The sequence below is a fragment of the Rhinichthys klamathensis genome, unplaced genomic scaffold (assembly GCF_029890125.1).
Source record: "Rhinichthys klamathensis goyatoka isolate OS25496 unplaced genomic scaffold, OSU_Roscu_1.1 h1tg000298l_1, whole genome shotgun sequence".
Taxonomy (NCBI): Eukaryota; Metazoa; Chordata; class Actinopteri; order Cypriniformes; family Leuciscidae; genus Rhinichthys; species Rhinichthys klamathensis.
The window spans coordinates 608,766-624,418 of NW_026606817.1; the positions used below are offsets into that span (position 1 = coordinate 608,766).

A 15,653-nucleotide genomic window follows, 5' to 3' on the forward strand; every position below is an offset into this window, starting at 1 on the left:
AACTTTAGACAAACAAGAGTCAGGTTCTCAGAACTTTGTCTGACATTCTCTCAAATCATGAACAAACATTCTTCCAGGAACGTTAATAGATCGTTTTTTAAAGTTGTCTGGTTTTTAATAATGTTCTCAGATCATTAGCACAAAAACATTATTCATACATCGTTAATGGAGCGTTTATGGAAGTTCGTCTAACATGTTTTTAATGCTACCACTTAAAAAGACATTAAAAAGTAACGTTTAAAAAGTTAACATTAAAAAGTAACATTTACATGATGTTTGAAGATTGTTTCCTTAATGTTTGTATAACCAAGAAAAAACATTTTTAATTTTTTTTTTAAACTGTACATTTTGAAAGTTCAGAGAACATTCAGAAATAATGTTTTCATAACTTAATGAGAATGTTATTGTCACGATACACACACGAGAAACGATAGATCCAACAAGGCAATCCAAAATACAAGACACAGACAAGAACCGGGCAGATGCAGACTCTGGAAGTGTGGTGACATAAAACAAGGACTCCGTGACAATGACTGAACAGACAGGGTATAAATACACAGATACTAACAGGGTGAGTGGAAACAGCTGCGTGCGATGATCAGAGATGAGTGACAGAACAGGATGCTGGGAAATGTAGTTCATGATAGAAGGTGACGATCAGGGAAAGAAACCTCTAGTGAAAACCCACGGAACACAAACCAGACACTGTGACATAACAGCCCCTCTATGTAGCGGCTACCAGATGCTCCAAGACACCACTAAAAACAAAACAAGAGTCCAGGAGGGAGGTGGAACGGTGGAGGACCAGGGGGAGGGATGGGGGGCCAGGTCCATGAAGGGGAACAGGGCGGCCAGGGCGGTGAAGAACCTTCGGGCGGCCAGGGCGGTGGAACAGGAACAGACACCGGCTCAGGAACAGACACCGGCACAGGCTCAGGAACAGACACCGGCACAGGCTCAGGAACAGACACCGGCACAGGCTCAGGAACAGACACCGGCACAGGCTCAGGAACAGACACCGGCTCAGGCTCAGGAACAGACACCGGCTCAGGCTCAGGAACAGACACCGGCACAGGCTCAGGAACAGACACCGGCACAGGCTCAGGAACAGACACCGGCTCAGGCTCAGGAACAGACACCGGCTCAGGCTCAGGAACAGACACCGGCACAGGCTCAGGAACAGACACCGGCACAGGCTCAGGAACAGACACCGGCACAGGCCCAGGAACAGACACAGGAACAGACACCGGCACAGACACAGGATCAGGCACCGGCTCAGGCTCAGGCTCAGGCTCAGGAACAGACACCGGCGCAGGCTCAGGAACAGACACCGGAACAGACACCGGCTCCGCAAATGTGACGTGCTTGGGCGGCGCTGGCAAGGCAAGACGTCTGGGTTGCGCCGTCAGGGCGAGCCGCTTGGGTGGCGCCGGCAGAGCAAGGAACCTGGGCGACCACGGTGGAGAAGATCCCTCGGGTGACCATGGGCCCTTGGGCACCCACGGCGAGGGCCTACTGTCCCCCCCCAAAGAATGTATTAATGGGGAGCGTGACTGTGTAAACAGCTGCGTGCGATGATCAGAGATGAGTGACAGAACAGGATGATGGGAAATGTAGTTCACGAGAGAAGGTGACGATCAGGGAAAGAAACCTCTAGTGAAAACGCAGGGAACACAAACCAGACACTGTGACAGTTATCAGAACATGATTAGAACATATTTTTGTTATCTGTGATCCAACTAATAAATTCAGAAAAAATGCTTCCTGACTGATGTATAGATAATGTTTTTGTGCTGATGTGAACAATAGAAGCTGCGGTGAACATGACTGACGGCACGTTTGCCTGGGAAAGAGAAACAGAACCAGTGCTGAAACAGTGAGTTTTGCCCTTTCACTCACTATATCTTTACACTATTACAGTATAAAACTGCAATGATGATTCAATTGTGATTTAGGATTACTCTGGTGTGTGTCTGTGTGTGTGCGTGTGTATGTGTGTGTGTGTGTGTGTGTGTGTGTGTGTGTGTGTGTTTGCATGAGTATGTGTATGCGTGTGGTTACATGTGTGTATGTATTTGCATGTATGTGTGTGTGTGTTATCGTCCAGCTCAGTTTAGTTCTCATATAATGGTGTCAATGCAGGCAGATCAATAATATTGTTGAATATTAAATTAAATGTCCCCAACAAAACAAGCCAAAAGACAATGGGGACAAAGGCGAAAAAAGGCGACAGTTGCGAGGAACCAAAACTCCATCAGTGACAGAATGGAGAAAAAAAAAGTGTATTATTATGATTCAGGCACTATTGTTAGGTCAGAAGTTAAGGAAGAAGATTGGATTGGAACATTCAGAATATTATCCTGTTCGCTCTGGTTGAAGACCGGAGTCATTACACCGGTATGGAGATGAGTTTGTTAATGATCAGTGCCGATGGCTGTCGTGTCGATGAGGCCTTCACAGGGAGAATCTAGTTTACACAGTCTCTGCTGACACTTTGTGGTCATGTCTAGGTGCAGGTCATCCATCTGGTCTGGATACGGCCCGGATCCGGCTGATTACATCGTGACTTGTGGTCGTGTCTAGGTGCAGGTCCTCCATCTGATCTGGATACGGCCTGGATCCGGCTGATTACAGTTAACCTCGGAATAAACAGAAAGACTAACATTAGTGTAGATGCCATTCTTCTTATGATGTAGCGAGTACATCAGGTGTTATAGGAAGTGTTCCCGGTTCCGGCTGACCTAATTTATGCAGCCTAATAATCATTTAACTGATTTGAATAATAGGAATGTATAGTGTTCTATGTGTATGCCAGGTTACGGATATGTGTTTTAGTCTAGCTTTGAACTGACAGACTGTGTCTGCTTCCAGGACAATGTTAGGAAGACTATTCCAGAGTTTTGGTGCTAAATAGGAAAAGGATCTCCCGCCAGCAGTCGATTTTGATATTCTAGGTATTATCAACTGGCCGGAATTTTGAGATCGCAATAGACGTGAAGGACTATAATGCTTTAAGAGCTCGCTCAAGTACTGCGGAGCTAAACCATTTAGTGCTTTGTAAGTAATCAGCAATATTTAAAAATTTATACGATGTTTAATAGGCAGCCAATGCAGTGTTGACAGAACCGGGCTAATATGGTCATACTTCCTGGTTCTGGTAAGAACTCGAGCGGCTGCGTTTTGGACCAACTGTAGTTGTTGTGGTGGATTTCATGTACCTTTGATTCTAGTATGGAAGAAGCCTTTATGACTAAGATTATTAAATATCAACCGCTCCTAAACATTATCTCAGAATTAGGTTATCAGTGCCGACTACTTGTGTTCATATTTGGCAGCTTAGGACACACACATAGGCTGTTTGTAAGAGGGCTTCAACAACTTGGGATGCCCAAAAAGAGGGCTAAAGGGTTAGCAAAGTACTGCGCTCTGTCTGCTATTATAGGCAGCCGTCATATCTGGCGATGCTACTTGTATCCATAACAACTGAGTGATGCTTAATATTGTGAAAATCCGTTGTATGCCACTCGGCCATGATTATGTACATGCATTTGAATGCATCTATAGTAATTATGTCGCTGTAAATCATTTCTTTTAAGTGGACTTACATAAATAGTTAAAATGTGTTTGCGTGTTTGCGTGTTTGTGTGTGTGTGTGTGTGTGTGCGTGTGTGTGTGTGTGAGTGTGTGTTCTGTCTAGCGGTTTTCACTCTGAATCTTAACGGATGTGTGTGTTGTTCAGTGTGTCTCTGGACATTACCCCGGGTCGTCTGGTGGCAGTGGTGGGAGCTGTGGGATCGGGGAAGACTTCACTGATATCGGCTCTGCTGGGAGAACTGCACTGCCTCAAGGGACACATTAATATAAACGTAATCAAACGCATCTTATTACGAAAGATTACTGTAACTCTTCTCTGCCGACTGGACGTTAGTGGTGTGTGTTTCTCTGCCACTTGACATTAGTTTTGTGTGTGTGTGTCTCAGGGGTCGGTGGCGTATGTCCCTCAGCAGGCCTGGATCCAGAACGCCTCACTGAAGGATAACGTCCTCTTTGGCTCTGAGCTGGATGAAGAACGGTACCGGTCCACGGTGGAGGCCTGTGCTCTCGGGCCTGACCTGGACCTGCTGCCCGGGAGAGATCAGACCGAGATCGGAGAGAAGGTGAAGAGCACTGCTTCCCCCCCGTCAGTCCTTGAGTCTTTACATATCAGAAAACTGAGACTGGCAAACATTTAGGGCCGTATCATACACCCGGTGCAATGCAGCGCCAGGTGCGACGCAAGTGTATTTTGCTAGTTTCACTTTCAGCCTGACGCAGTTTTCTTTTCATTTCATTCATAAAGCCCAAAACTCACCCATTACTCATTAAGAGAATAGGAATAACACTTTTAGACCATGCGCTGCGTGCCGACCATTTTTTCCTGACGTTAAACTAGCAAAAGTGGATTCGGACCGAGCTACGTGCACTTTAGACCATGAACTTAGATCCTTCAAATAGGGCCCAAAGTCACAGTTGGCATATTCAGTGGTGGATGTAGGCATGATTATAAGGTTATAAAAATAAAACCGGCAGGGAATGTTCTGTGTAAGTCTGTGAATGTTCTGGGAATGTTAACTTTTTTTTACAATAAGAACCAAGAGAGAACATTTCCCAGAATGTTCTTATTTGGTTCCCCCAAAAAATAACCAAACGGGAACCATATGGGAACATTGGGAGAACGTTATATGTTTGCTGGGCTGCACCTGTTTCTGAAGATTGATCTAAGTAGTCAAGTACAGCTATTATGATGAATGTCATTTGCATTGAACTTTATATTAGACTGTAGATTGACAAAAGACTCCTTATGGTATTTACAAATTTTGAAGGTTGTCGTTCAATTCATGGTGATTTCAGGAGAAATCACTCATTTATATGGAAAGCCAAATCAACAGAGACTGTCTGTTACGTGGATGAAAGGAGATGAACCCAAAACAGACAGAGTGCAACGAACAGGGGGTTTATTGGAACAAAACCCACGAGGGGGCAAAACACGACTAGGACAAGGAATGGATGGCAGACTAGACTAGACAGTGACTGTACAATAAACTTACAATTCTTCAAATAAACGTTCACAAAGACAAGACTCTACACTAAGTACTCACGGGTAAGAAATGGCAAGGTATAGCAACATAGATTCGACAACATTCAGCATAAATTAGGCAATGAATCGACACAAGACAGCAAACACAAGGGGATTAAATACCAAGAAACTAACGAGGGGAACAGGTGACGCTACAAGGCAATCATGACTAAACAAGGATAACAAGGGCGCGGGGTTACAAGACGAGACAACACAAGCACATGCCCCAAACAACAGACCATGCGCTTGTACATAAAACATGGGTCTGTCATGATCCTGCCACAATACTAGAGAATACGAGGACATGGCAGGAATCATGACAGAACCCCCCGCTTAAGGAGCGGCTTCCAGACGCTCATAGGGACACTGAGCACAAGACAAGATGGAACGAGACAGACAAAAACCAACAAAACATGGAAAACACTAATAACGGCATACATGAATAAACAATAACAGGGTTGGATGGAACAATAAAAACATCAAACATGGCAGGGGAGGTGGAGGAATAACAAAGTTCATGGGGGGTGGTCCAGGGTGGATGGGTGTGCTGGGAATCTTAGGTCCACGGGATGAGGGCGGGGAACGAAGAATCCGAGCTGGCTTGGGAGACACACGAGGACGAGACTTGGGCAAAACAGTCCAGGGTTTCGTGGTGACGGGGGGAACAGTCCGGGGGCTAGTGGCGACAGGGACGAATGGGGAAACAGTCCAGGGATGAGACATGACAGAAGAGACAGGGGAAACAAACGGATGACCGGAGACAGCGGGGACTGCAGCAGCAGGTAGTGGAACGGAGACAAGGGGATTATCAGGCGGTAGGGGGGCGGGAACAGGAACAGAGCTCCCAGAGGTAGACCCAGAATCAACGCTCCAGAACTCCGATTCGGTGACCGCCATAGGCTCTGAAACTGCACCCTCAGCGGCAGGCATGGGTGCGGCATTCTCGGCGGCAGGCTCGGGTGCAGCGCTCTCGGCGGCAGGCTCGGGTGAAGCGCTCTCGGCGGCAGGTGCGGGGACTGAGGGCAAGACAGGACGGACAGGGACTTCGAGGATCTTGGCTAGACACAACAAATAATCAGACAGGGTCCTGGCAGCTATGATGACAGGCATTTCATGTTGAGACGAAACAGACTGCAAAACTGCATCAGCCGCTCGATCGGCCGCGGCTCTCACGGCAGGCTTCACTGGAGGCTTGGGGTGTTCACCGGCATGCTTCACTGGAGGCTTGGGCTGTTCAGACCCTGGCTTCACTGGATCAGACCTCACCCTCTCAACCGCGGGCTCAGGAATGGCGCTTCCAGCAGCAGATACAGGACAAGCGCTCACAGATGCCGCCTCAAAAAAAGTGGTCACAGCTGCAGACTTCGGAACAGCGCCTAGAGCTGCAGCTTCCGGAACAGCGGTGGCGGCTGCAGATACAGGAACAGCACATACTGTTGCAGCTTCATTAACAGCACTCGCGGCAGCAGACTCAGGAGAAGACGGCGATGGGGAACAGGAAGCTCCCTTCTTTCTCCTCTTTTTCTTTGGCCGCGGGGCAATGGTCACAGCAGGGCTCGCAATCGGCTGGCCGGGCTCAACGGAAGACGAAACGGGAACAGGGAAGACCACTTCTGGTTGGGTGAGCTCAGATGACGATGACTCCGAGGGGGAATCCCAAGAAACCCGTCGTTTACCACGGAGGTCAGCGGGTGTGGAAGACGCCTCTGGAGTCGAAACGAGGTGAGCCTGGTTCTCTTTCGTGACCACCGCTAATACGCGACCCTCCAGGATCACTGGCAGCGTGCCGGGTGAAGACGATATAGTGGGAGCCTGCGAATCCTTCCTCGACAAGCAGGCCACCATATCCGGGAACGGGCGGCGAACCAGACTCTCCCGTTCAGCCAGGGGAGGCAGAACATTTAGGCCCGCGATGAGGTAGCGATTTACTAGAATCTCAGGCAAGAAGAACCGCCTCTCCTCCGCGACCCAGGCATATTGTCTCAAGGTCCACTCACCCTGGGAAGGAAACGGAAGCTTTCCATTCCTGGAATCGGAAATCGCCTCCTGCCACCAATGTACAAGATCGTCAGGAATACTGTCTGCAGGGTTCTGTTGTGGTCGGTTCATTCTGTTACGTGGATGAAAGGAGATGAACCCAAAACAGACAGAGTGCAACAAACAGGGGGTTTATTGGAACAAAACAGGAAAACAAAACCCACGAGGGGGCAAAACACAACTAGGACAAGGAATGGATGGCAGACTAGTCTAGACAGTGACTGTACAATAAACTAACAATTCTTCAAATAAACGTTCACAAAGACAAGACTCTACACTAAGTACTCACAGGTAAGAAATGGCAAGGTATAGCAACATAGACAGATTCAACAACATTCAGCATAAATTAGGCAATGAACCGACACAAGACAGCAAACACAAGGGGATTACATACCAAGAAACTAACGAGGGGAACAGGTGACGCTACAAGGCAATCATGACTAAACAAGGATAACAAGGGGGCGGGGTTACAAGATGAGACAACACAAGCACATGGCCCAAACAACAGACCATGCGATTGTACATAAAACATGGGTCTGTCATGATCCTGCCACAATACTAGAGAATATGAGCACATGAAGGCAGAATCATGACATTTACATTTAGCTAACGCTTTTATCCAAAGCGACTTACAATTGCTATATATGTCAGAGGTCGCACGCTCTGGAGCAACTAGGGGTTAAGTGTCTTGCTCAGGGACACATTGGTGTCTCACAGTGGATTCGAACCCGGGTCTCTCACACCAAAGGCATGTGTCTTATCCACTGCGCCATCACCACCCCATGACACTGTCTTTGGTTCACTACAGTTTTAAGGAGAAAATTCTCAGCAATGGTGTTGACTTAATAATTTACACATGGTTTGTCTTAAAGCATATTAAAAACACCACTTTAGTTGCGTTTCCAACTAAATTACCCAGAACAATTTGTCCCAGGGACTTCTTTTCCCCCAGACCTGTTGCTGTCTGCGTTTCCACCGCGGTCTAATGTATTGTGAAGATTAGGCAAATTAGTACGCTGACGCGCACTACTTTACAGTTCCCGCTGGATTTCATCCTCTGAATTTAAGCTTAATAGAGCCTGAACCTTGTCGTCCATCGGCCGAATTTTTTAAACTCCATTGTTGATTCGAATAGCAAACAACTTTTATTGCACGCACCAGAACAGAGGGTGGTTGAAATAAAATGCTGCGTGGAGTCAACCACTCGACCAATCAGGATGTTCAGTGCCCAAGTCCCCCCTCTGAAAGTTCCTGAACTTTGATAAAGTACTACCTCGCAAACAGGGACTTTCTGAGATGGAACTATTTACCCAGAACTTCATGTAGACCCTGCGGTGGAAACACACCGAGTACCAGCCCAAAGTCCCTACTTCCTGTGGTGGAAACGCGGCGATAGACATATAAACAATATTAAAAGCTGGATTTCCACCACAGGGGGACTTTAAATACAGTTACCAATAACACCACTCCAATACTTTACACCACTGGCTGTGGGTCCTGACAATGCAACTGCAATAGTGCATATTCACTGTATTTAGGCATTTCCACGGCTTATTCTCTCGCCCAGGAAGAGTTCACACATGTGTGGAACGGGAACGGGGTTGGGAAACATTGACTTTGAATGTGTGATGTTTGATCTGCTGTGCCGCAGGGCATCAATCTGAGCGGCGGACAGAAACAGCGGGTGAGTTTGGCCCGGGCGGTTTACAGCTCCGCTGACGTGTTCCTTCTGGATGACCCGCTGTCTGCTGTCGACTCACATGTGGGAAAACATCTGTTTGAACGGGTGATCGGACCCAAAGGACTGCTCAGAAATAAGGTAGGAGACTAATGTCAAAGTCAATGCTAATCCTTTTAGCTAATGCTAAAAAGCTTACAAATTATAGGCTAATTTCACTGTTTTTATTTTCTGTCGGATTTTTTTTTGGCTAGAACTTTAGTTCTGAGAAAATTATGAACAAACGTTCTTCCAATAACATTAAATGATTAGTTTACTTCAGAATTAATATTTCTTGATAATTTACTCTCCCGCATGTCATCCAAGATGTTCATGTCAAGAAATTAAGGTTTTTGAGGAAAACACTCCAGGATTTTCTCCATATAGTGACTTCAATGGGGTCCAACGGGTTGAAGGTCCAGATGTGAGTTTCAGTGCAGCTTCAAAGTCCCGACACGATCCAGCCGAGGAATAAGAGTCTGATCTAGACAAACCAGTGGACATTTTATAAAAAATATATAATATATACTTATTAGACCAAAAAGTATGAAAGAAAGACATGAACATCTTGGATGATGTGGGTATGTGTAAATTATCAGGAAATTTTAATTCTGAAGAGACCTAATCCTTTATTAGAACTTGTTACGATCCCTGGTCTAGGTCAGGGTGTAACATAAACAACAAAACCAATTCCTTTAGTTAGCTTGAGTTTATTGCTATTTTCTTGCCCTCTGAGTTGTTTTCAGGGCCGCATTGTGTTGACATTCATAAAACAATATCTTGAAAATACAGAATCAAAGAATCAAACAAACAGGGGAAAAGTAGAAGCAAGATCTTCAGGGGTGAGCTAATGCCAAAACAATAAACCAAACAGAACTAACTTTCCTACGAAAACTACCTTTCCTGTGAATCAAATAAAAGAAACAAAACATACAATGAAATACCCTATCTCATTAACTAGCACAATAACCAGGAGAAAAATAACGGCCTTTCGGCCTACAAAGAAAACAAGGCACTCACCCCCTACGGCTTCTCAAATTAATCAGAAACATACAGATACGATCACGGGCACTGGCGTGCTGGGTACAAATCACACAGTATCAAAGTAGTTACACAATACTCTGCTAACACAAGCTAAGAGCACATAAATCACACGATTGGGCTTCATTTTCACCGGCTAACAAACACACAGTACAACACCGGGGCAATCAAAGAGGCAGAGAGCACCCTCTACAGGAATTCCGGGGAATTTATAGTCCAGGCCTCTTCTCTGATCCAACCACCCATAGCGTTGCATTAGATCCAGGACCAATCCTAAAGGAGAAGGAGACCGCAGCAACAACAGCAGAAACAACATAGCTGCATTACGTCACAACCGTAACAAACTTTTGTTCAAAGTTATCTGGTCTCAAACATTAACACAAAAAGTTATTTATAACGTTTTATTTCAGAAACATTGTAAAAAATTTTATATGTTACTACTTGTTTCAGAGATTTCAGAGAACATTCAAAAGTAACATTCACAAAATGTTTGAAGAATGATGAAACGGAATGTTCCCTCAACGTTCATTTAACCAAGGGAAACATTTTGAGTGTTAAAAAAACATTCTGAAATAACTTAATGGGAACGTTGACAAATAGCTAGCATACACACTATATTATTATACATGTCAAAAGCACATTTTCTGCTTGACTTAAATTTCATATTTTTTTCCCCTTCTCTTTTCTTGTAGACTCGTATCCTGGTGACACACGGGATTAGCTTCTTGCCGTTTGTAGATGAGATTGTGGTGTTGGTGAATGGGGTTGTGTCCGAGGTGGGATCATACGACGCTCTTCGAGCCAGTAAAGGCACTTTCAATGAATTCATGGAAACTTACAGCAAAGAGGAAAGCAAAGCTAATGGCAATAAAGGTTTGTCTACCATCGAACATTTGCATTTTCTGCTGAGCTTCAGATATTGTCCTAAATTATTGGAGATACAGATATTATATTATATACAGATATTGGAACCTTTTTGTCATAAAGTGTTCTTTAAAATTGAGTCAAGAACCCGAGGGTTCTATACAGAACCCAAGTGTAACTTTTTTGAGCAGTGTATATAATCCTTTATCCAATGTGACGGGTTATGGACAGTATTAGTCAAACTGAAGACCACGTGTGGCCGAGTGTTGCAATATATTAAAGTTTAATGGGAGCAGATAAAGCAGTGTGGAAATTTTCTACTCCATTTCTTCAATATTAGCCAAAAAGCATGCAGGGATCCACACTGTAAGACTGTAAAACTGGTTGGAGGAATTGTCCTGACTACATGGTCTATTGAAACAAAGGAACTTGCTAAAAAATTAACATTCGACCTCCCCCTCACGCAGTCTCACCTGATTTAAATTTCATTCTCTCACCCAGTAACAGCTAAAACTCACATAAGAATATATATATGGTTTAATGTGAATGATTATTGTGTTTAGTATCATTTTAAAGGTATCAGGGTGGCTGGTTCAGATGTCTCATTCCAAATAAGTAAAACAAAAGGAAATAAGGTTTTTAAGAGTTTAGGAATAACTGGCACACAAAAGAATGTGGTCTCTAGGCACTCCCAAAGGTGTAAATTCATGAATGCTAATTTCCACTGTTCTTAGCAGATGGTCAAACTTCTACCCCCAGTAATGGTGGGGGAATACAGTAAATTTCCACTAAACTCTAGTTTTACATATCAAATAAGGTCTGGCTATATAAGGATAATGCAACGAGAGCTCAGGGCTCTTTCTGTATTTCAGATAGACCGTGAGGATTAGCTCATGTAGTTCTTAAATGTTGGGTTTGCATCTATTTCTCTTATCCTAAAGCATTTGATGTTCTGTATTGATGATCTTTGAACTGATTATGAAATTGGCATAATACTTTTACCTGACATAAATTGTTATATTTGATTATTCTAACAGATTTTGACTTCATTTCCATTGGAGTTAAAAGGAATAGTCAAACATTAACGTATATTTAATGATGCTCAGATATCATTGAAAAACTTTTTCATTTTATGGAGTCAGATGAAACGAGTTAATACATAAGATAAAGTGTATTGCATTTAATTAAAAATCCCTTTGCCATTGGAAGAGACGGAACGCGCGTGAGACCTTCACCGCTAATTTGAATGCCGCCATTGGATCAAATTAGACGGACTTACAACACTATGGAAATTCACTGGAAACAGAAGACCAGAGTTTTAATATCCAATAGCGTGCACTAACATTCAAAATTTTGGAAGAATTATGATTTTTAAATGCTTTTGAAAGAAGTCTCTTCTGCTCACCAAGGCTGAATTTTCAATGTTGAACACAGTTGTGCTGCTTCATATTTTTGTGGAAACCGTGACACATCTTATTTTTCAGGATTCTTTGATGAATAGAAAATTGAGAGAAAATTATTTATTTGAAATATAATCTTTTGTAACATTATAAATGTATTTACTGCCAGATATTTGATCAATTTAATGCATCCTTGCAAAATAAAAGTATTAAATTCTTTAAAAATATATATTTTTGAAAGGTTGTCTATGTTCATAGATTTGGGATGCATGAACAATAAGTAATCTCTAAAGCATTACTTAGAAACAAGTACACTTGAAATGCAGTATGTTTTTGCACTACTTGCATCAAAACACATGCACAATTCTTTATGCACATAAACGATGTGATTGATTGTAATTGTGTGGTCAAACAGCAGCAGCTCAGGGGTCCGACTATGAAGAGATCGACACCCTGCCGGAGGGTTTGGAGCCTCAGGCCGACGGTTCTCCAGAGGACATCGTCTCAAACACACTGAGGAGAGAAAACAGCCTCCGTCACTCTCAACGGAACGGAAGGTAAACCAAACACACCATCGAGAATAAGTATCTTTTTCTTCCTTTCCTTTCCTACTTGTATCCTATTTCCCTTAATCAACATGTGCTTTCAATACATTCCTGTTGTCTCTCTACAACGTGCACTCGTCACGCACATAAGGCAGCGCAATACTGCTAATCTGCGTCCCGTTCTCTCATCCACATACACACCTCTCTCTCTTTCTATGGGTCTATAGAATTGTCAATCAGCAGTCAATAAAGCTGACTTCATTCCTGCCTTTGCATCTCTTTCAACTCTTAATATCCTGGGCTTGACTGAGACTTGGATCCGTCCAGAAGACTCAGCAACCCCTGCTGCTCTCTCTAACAACTTATCTTTCTCTCACACCCCACGCCAGTCGGGGAGGGGCACTGGTATTCTCATTTCTAACAACTGGAAATACTCAACTCTCTCTTCTCTATGCAATAACAACTCATTTGAATATCATGCTATTACACTTACCACTCCCATTAAGATCCAGATTGTAGTCATTTATCGCCCCCCAGGCACTCCACTTGTAGTCTTTGGCGATTTCAACATTCATCTAGAGAAGCCGTATGCTACAGATTTTATCTCTCTCCTAGCCTCATTTGATCTCAAACGGCTCATCACCACAGGTACTCACAAGTCAGGCAACCAACTGGACCTGGTTTACACACGCAACTGCATGACTGTCGTCCTCTCCACGTTTCAGATCATTTCCTCATTACTTTCAATCTACAACTCACTATCCACACTCCACCAACTCCCCTACCAGTTACTTTCAGACGAAACCTGCGCTCACTTTCTCCCTCCCGTCTTTCCTCTGCTGTGTCATCTTCTCTTCCCTCACCCTCACAATTCTCATCTTTGGATGTGAATACCGCAACGGACACTTTATGCTCCACTTTAACTTCTTCTTTAGACATTATCTGCCCTCTCTCCTCCAGGCCAGCACGCGCTATTTCCTCTAACCCCTGGTTATCTGAGGTTCTTCGTGAACACCGGACCAAACTCAGGGCAATGGAGAGGAAATGGCGCAAATCTAAAGATACATCTGACCTGAGTATGTATCAATCTCTGCTCTCTTCCTTTCCTGCTGATGTTCACGCCGCAAAATCTTCATATTTCCACAACAAGATCAACACCGCCCCTAACACACGAACACTTTTCAAGACATTCAACTCTCTCCTCTCTCCTCTGTGACTGACCGCATTACTGTCAGTCACAGAAGCCCTGCAGATCGCAAAGCTGCCTCCAAATCATCAGTTCTCATTCTCCTAGACCTGTCTGCTGCCTTCAACACTGTGAATCATCAGATCCTTCTGTCCACCCTCTCATCACTGGGCATCACAGGAATTTCCCTCCACTGGTTTGAGTGCTATCTCACAGGTAGGTCCTTCAGGGTCGCATGGAGAGGTAAGGTATCCAAAGCACATTAACTGACCACAGGGGTTCCCCAGGGTTCAGTGCTTGGACCTCTCCTCATCTCCATTTACAACACATCACGGGAACCCATCATACAGGCACATGGTTTCTCTTACCATTGCTATGCTGATGACACCCAGCTCTACCTCTCATTTCAACCAGATGATCCCACAGTAGCAGCACGAATCTCAAGCTGTCTGGCGGACATCTCGGCATGGATGAAGGAACATCACCTGCAGCTCAACCTGGCAAAGACTGAGCTTCTCATCCTCCCTGCCAATCCGTCTCTACAGCACGACTTCAGTATCCAGCTAGATTCTTCCTCAATCACTCCATCAAGGTTGGTCAGAAATCTTGGAGTAATCTTTGATGACCAGCTAACCTTCCCAGACCACATTACAAAGACAGCTCGATCATGCAGGTTTGCAATGCACAACATCAGGAAGATCAGGCCTTTCCTAACTGAGCATGCAACACAACTTCTTGCCCTGGTTATTTCTAGGCTTGATTACTGCAATGCTCTTCTAGCTGGACTTCCATCATGTGCAACTAAACCCTTACAAATGATCCAGAATGCTGCTGCTCGTCTAGTCTTTAACTAGCCCAAAAGGGCCCACGTCACTCCTCTGTTCATCTCCCTGCATTGGCTACCACTCGCTGCTCGCATCAAGTTCAAGGCGCTGACACTTGCTTACAGATTGACCACTCGCTCCTACGGGTCTACATCCCTACCAGAAGCCTACAATCGGTCAGTGAGCGACGGCTCGTGGTACCATCACAGCGAGGCACAGAATCACTCTCCAGAACTTTCTCATTCACGGTTCCATGCTGGTGGAATGATCTGCCCACCCTCGTCCGGAATGCAGAATCCCTGACAGTATTCAAAAGACAACTGAAAACTCATCTCTTCCGTGAGCACTTAACATAGAAAAAAAAAAAAAACTTTTTCTTGAAATCTTCACTTGTCTGGTTTATGCTACTCCGAGCAATGTTTGAACTTTGTATTCTGAGCACTTCTCACGTTGTTTTTGCCTCTCCACGATGACTCGCTTGGTTTAATACTCAAATGTAAGTCGCTTTGGATAAAAGCGTCTGCTAAATGACTAAATGAGAAACATGTCAGAACAACAAAAGATTTTATTCCAGACATGCACTATTTTACATATTTTACACAGATAAACTGAATGTTGCCCCACTTGAGCAAGCATAGATTGCAAGTCTTTGCCAACGCACTATTGCACTCTATAGTCATCATGATCTTCACAAATTCAACTGAAATGCGATAACAGACTTCATTGCAAGAGTGCAGTTTTGTATTCACCAAGATTTATATTAATATTTTTTGTCTTTAGTGTGAGAGTAAGGAAGAACAGCTCTCTTCAAAGTAAAAAAGACTCCGGCGATAAGAAAGGACAGCGATTGATTGAGAAAGAGACAATGGAGACTGGAAGGGTACATAATAGGAACTAATACCTATTTTGATTCTCAATGTTTT

General features: G+C 44.2%; 1 protein-coding gene across 1 annotated transcript in view; it reads left to right on the forward strand.

The window, feature by feature from the left end:
- Positions 1–15,653, forward strand: part of LOC130103814 (ATP-binding cassette sub-family C member 2-like) — a 70,883-nt gene that overhangs the window by 26,784 nt on the left and 28,446 nt on the right. Inside the window, exons 15-21 of the mRNA XM_056270144.1 lie at positions 1,810–1,876; positions 3,740–3,866; positions 3,981–4,157; positions 8,805–8,972; positions 10,604–10,784; positions 12,591–12,732; positions 15,511–15,610. Of these exons, the coding sequence (XP_056126119.1) occupies positions 1,810–1,876; positions 3,740–3,866; positions 3,981–4,157; positions 8,805–8,972; positions 10,604–10,784; positions 12,591–12,732; positions 15,511–15,610 (962 nt within the window). The remainder of the gene's footprint in view (positions 1–1,809; positions 1,877–3,739; positions 3,867–3,980; positions 4,158–8,804; positions 8,973–10,603; positions 10,785–12,590; positions 12,733–15,510; positions 15,611–15,653) is intronic.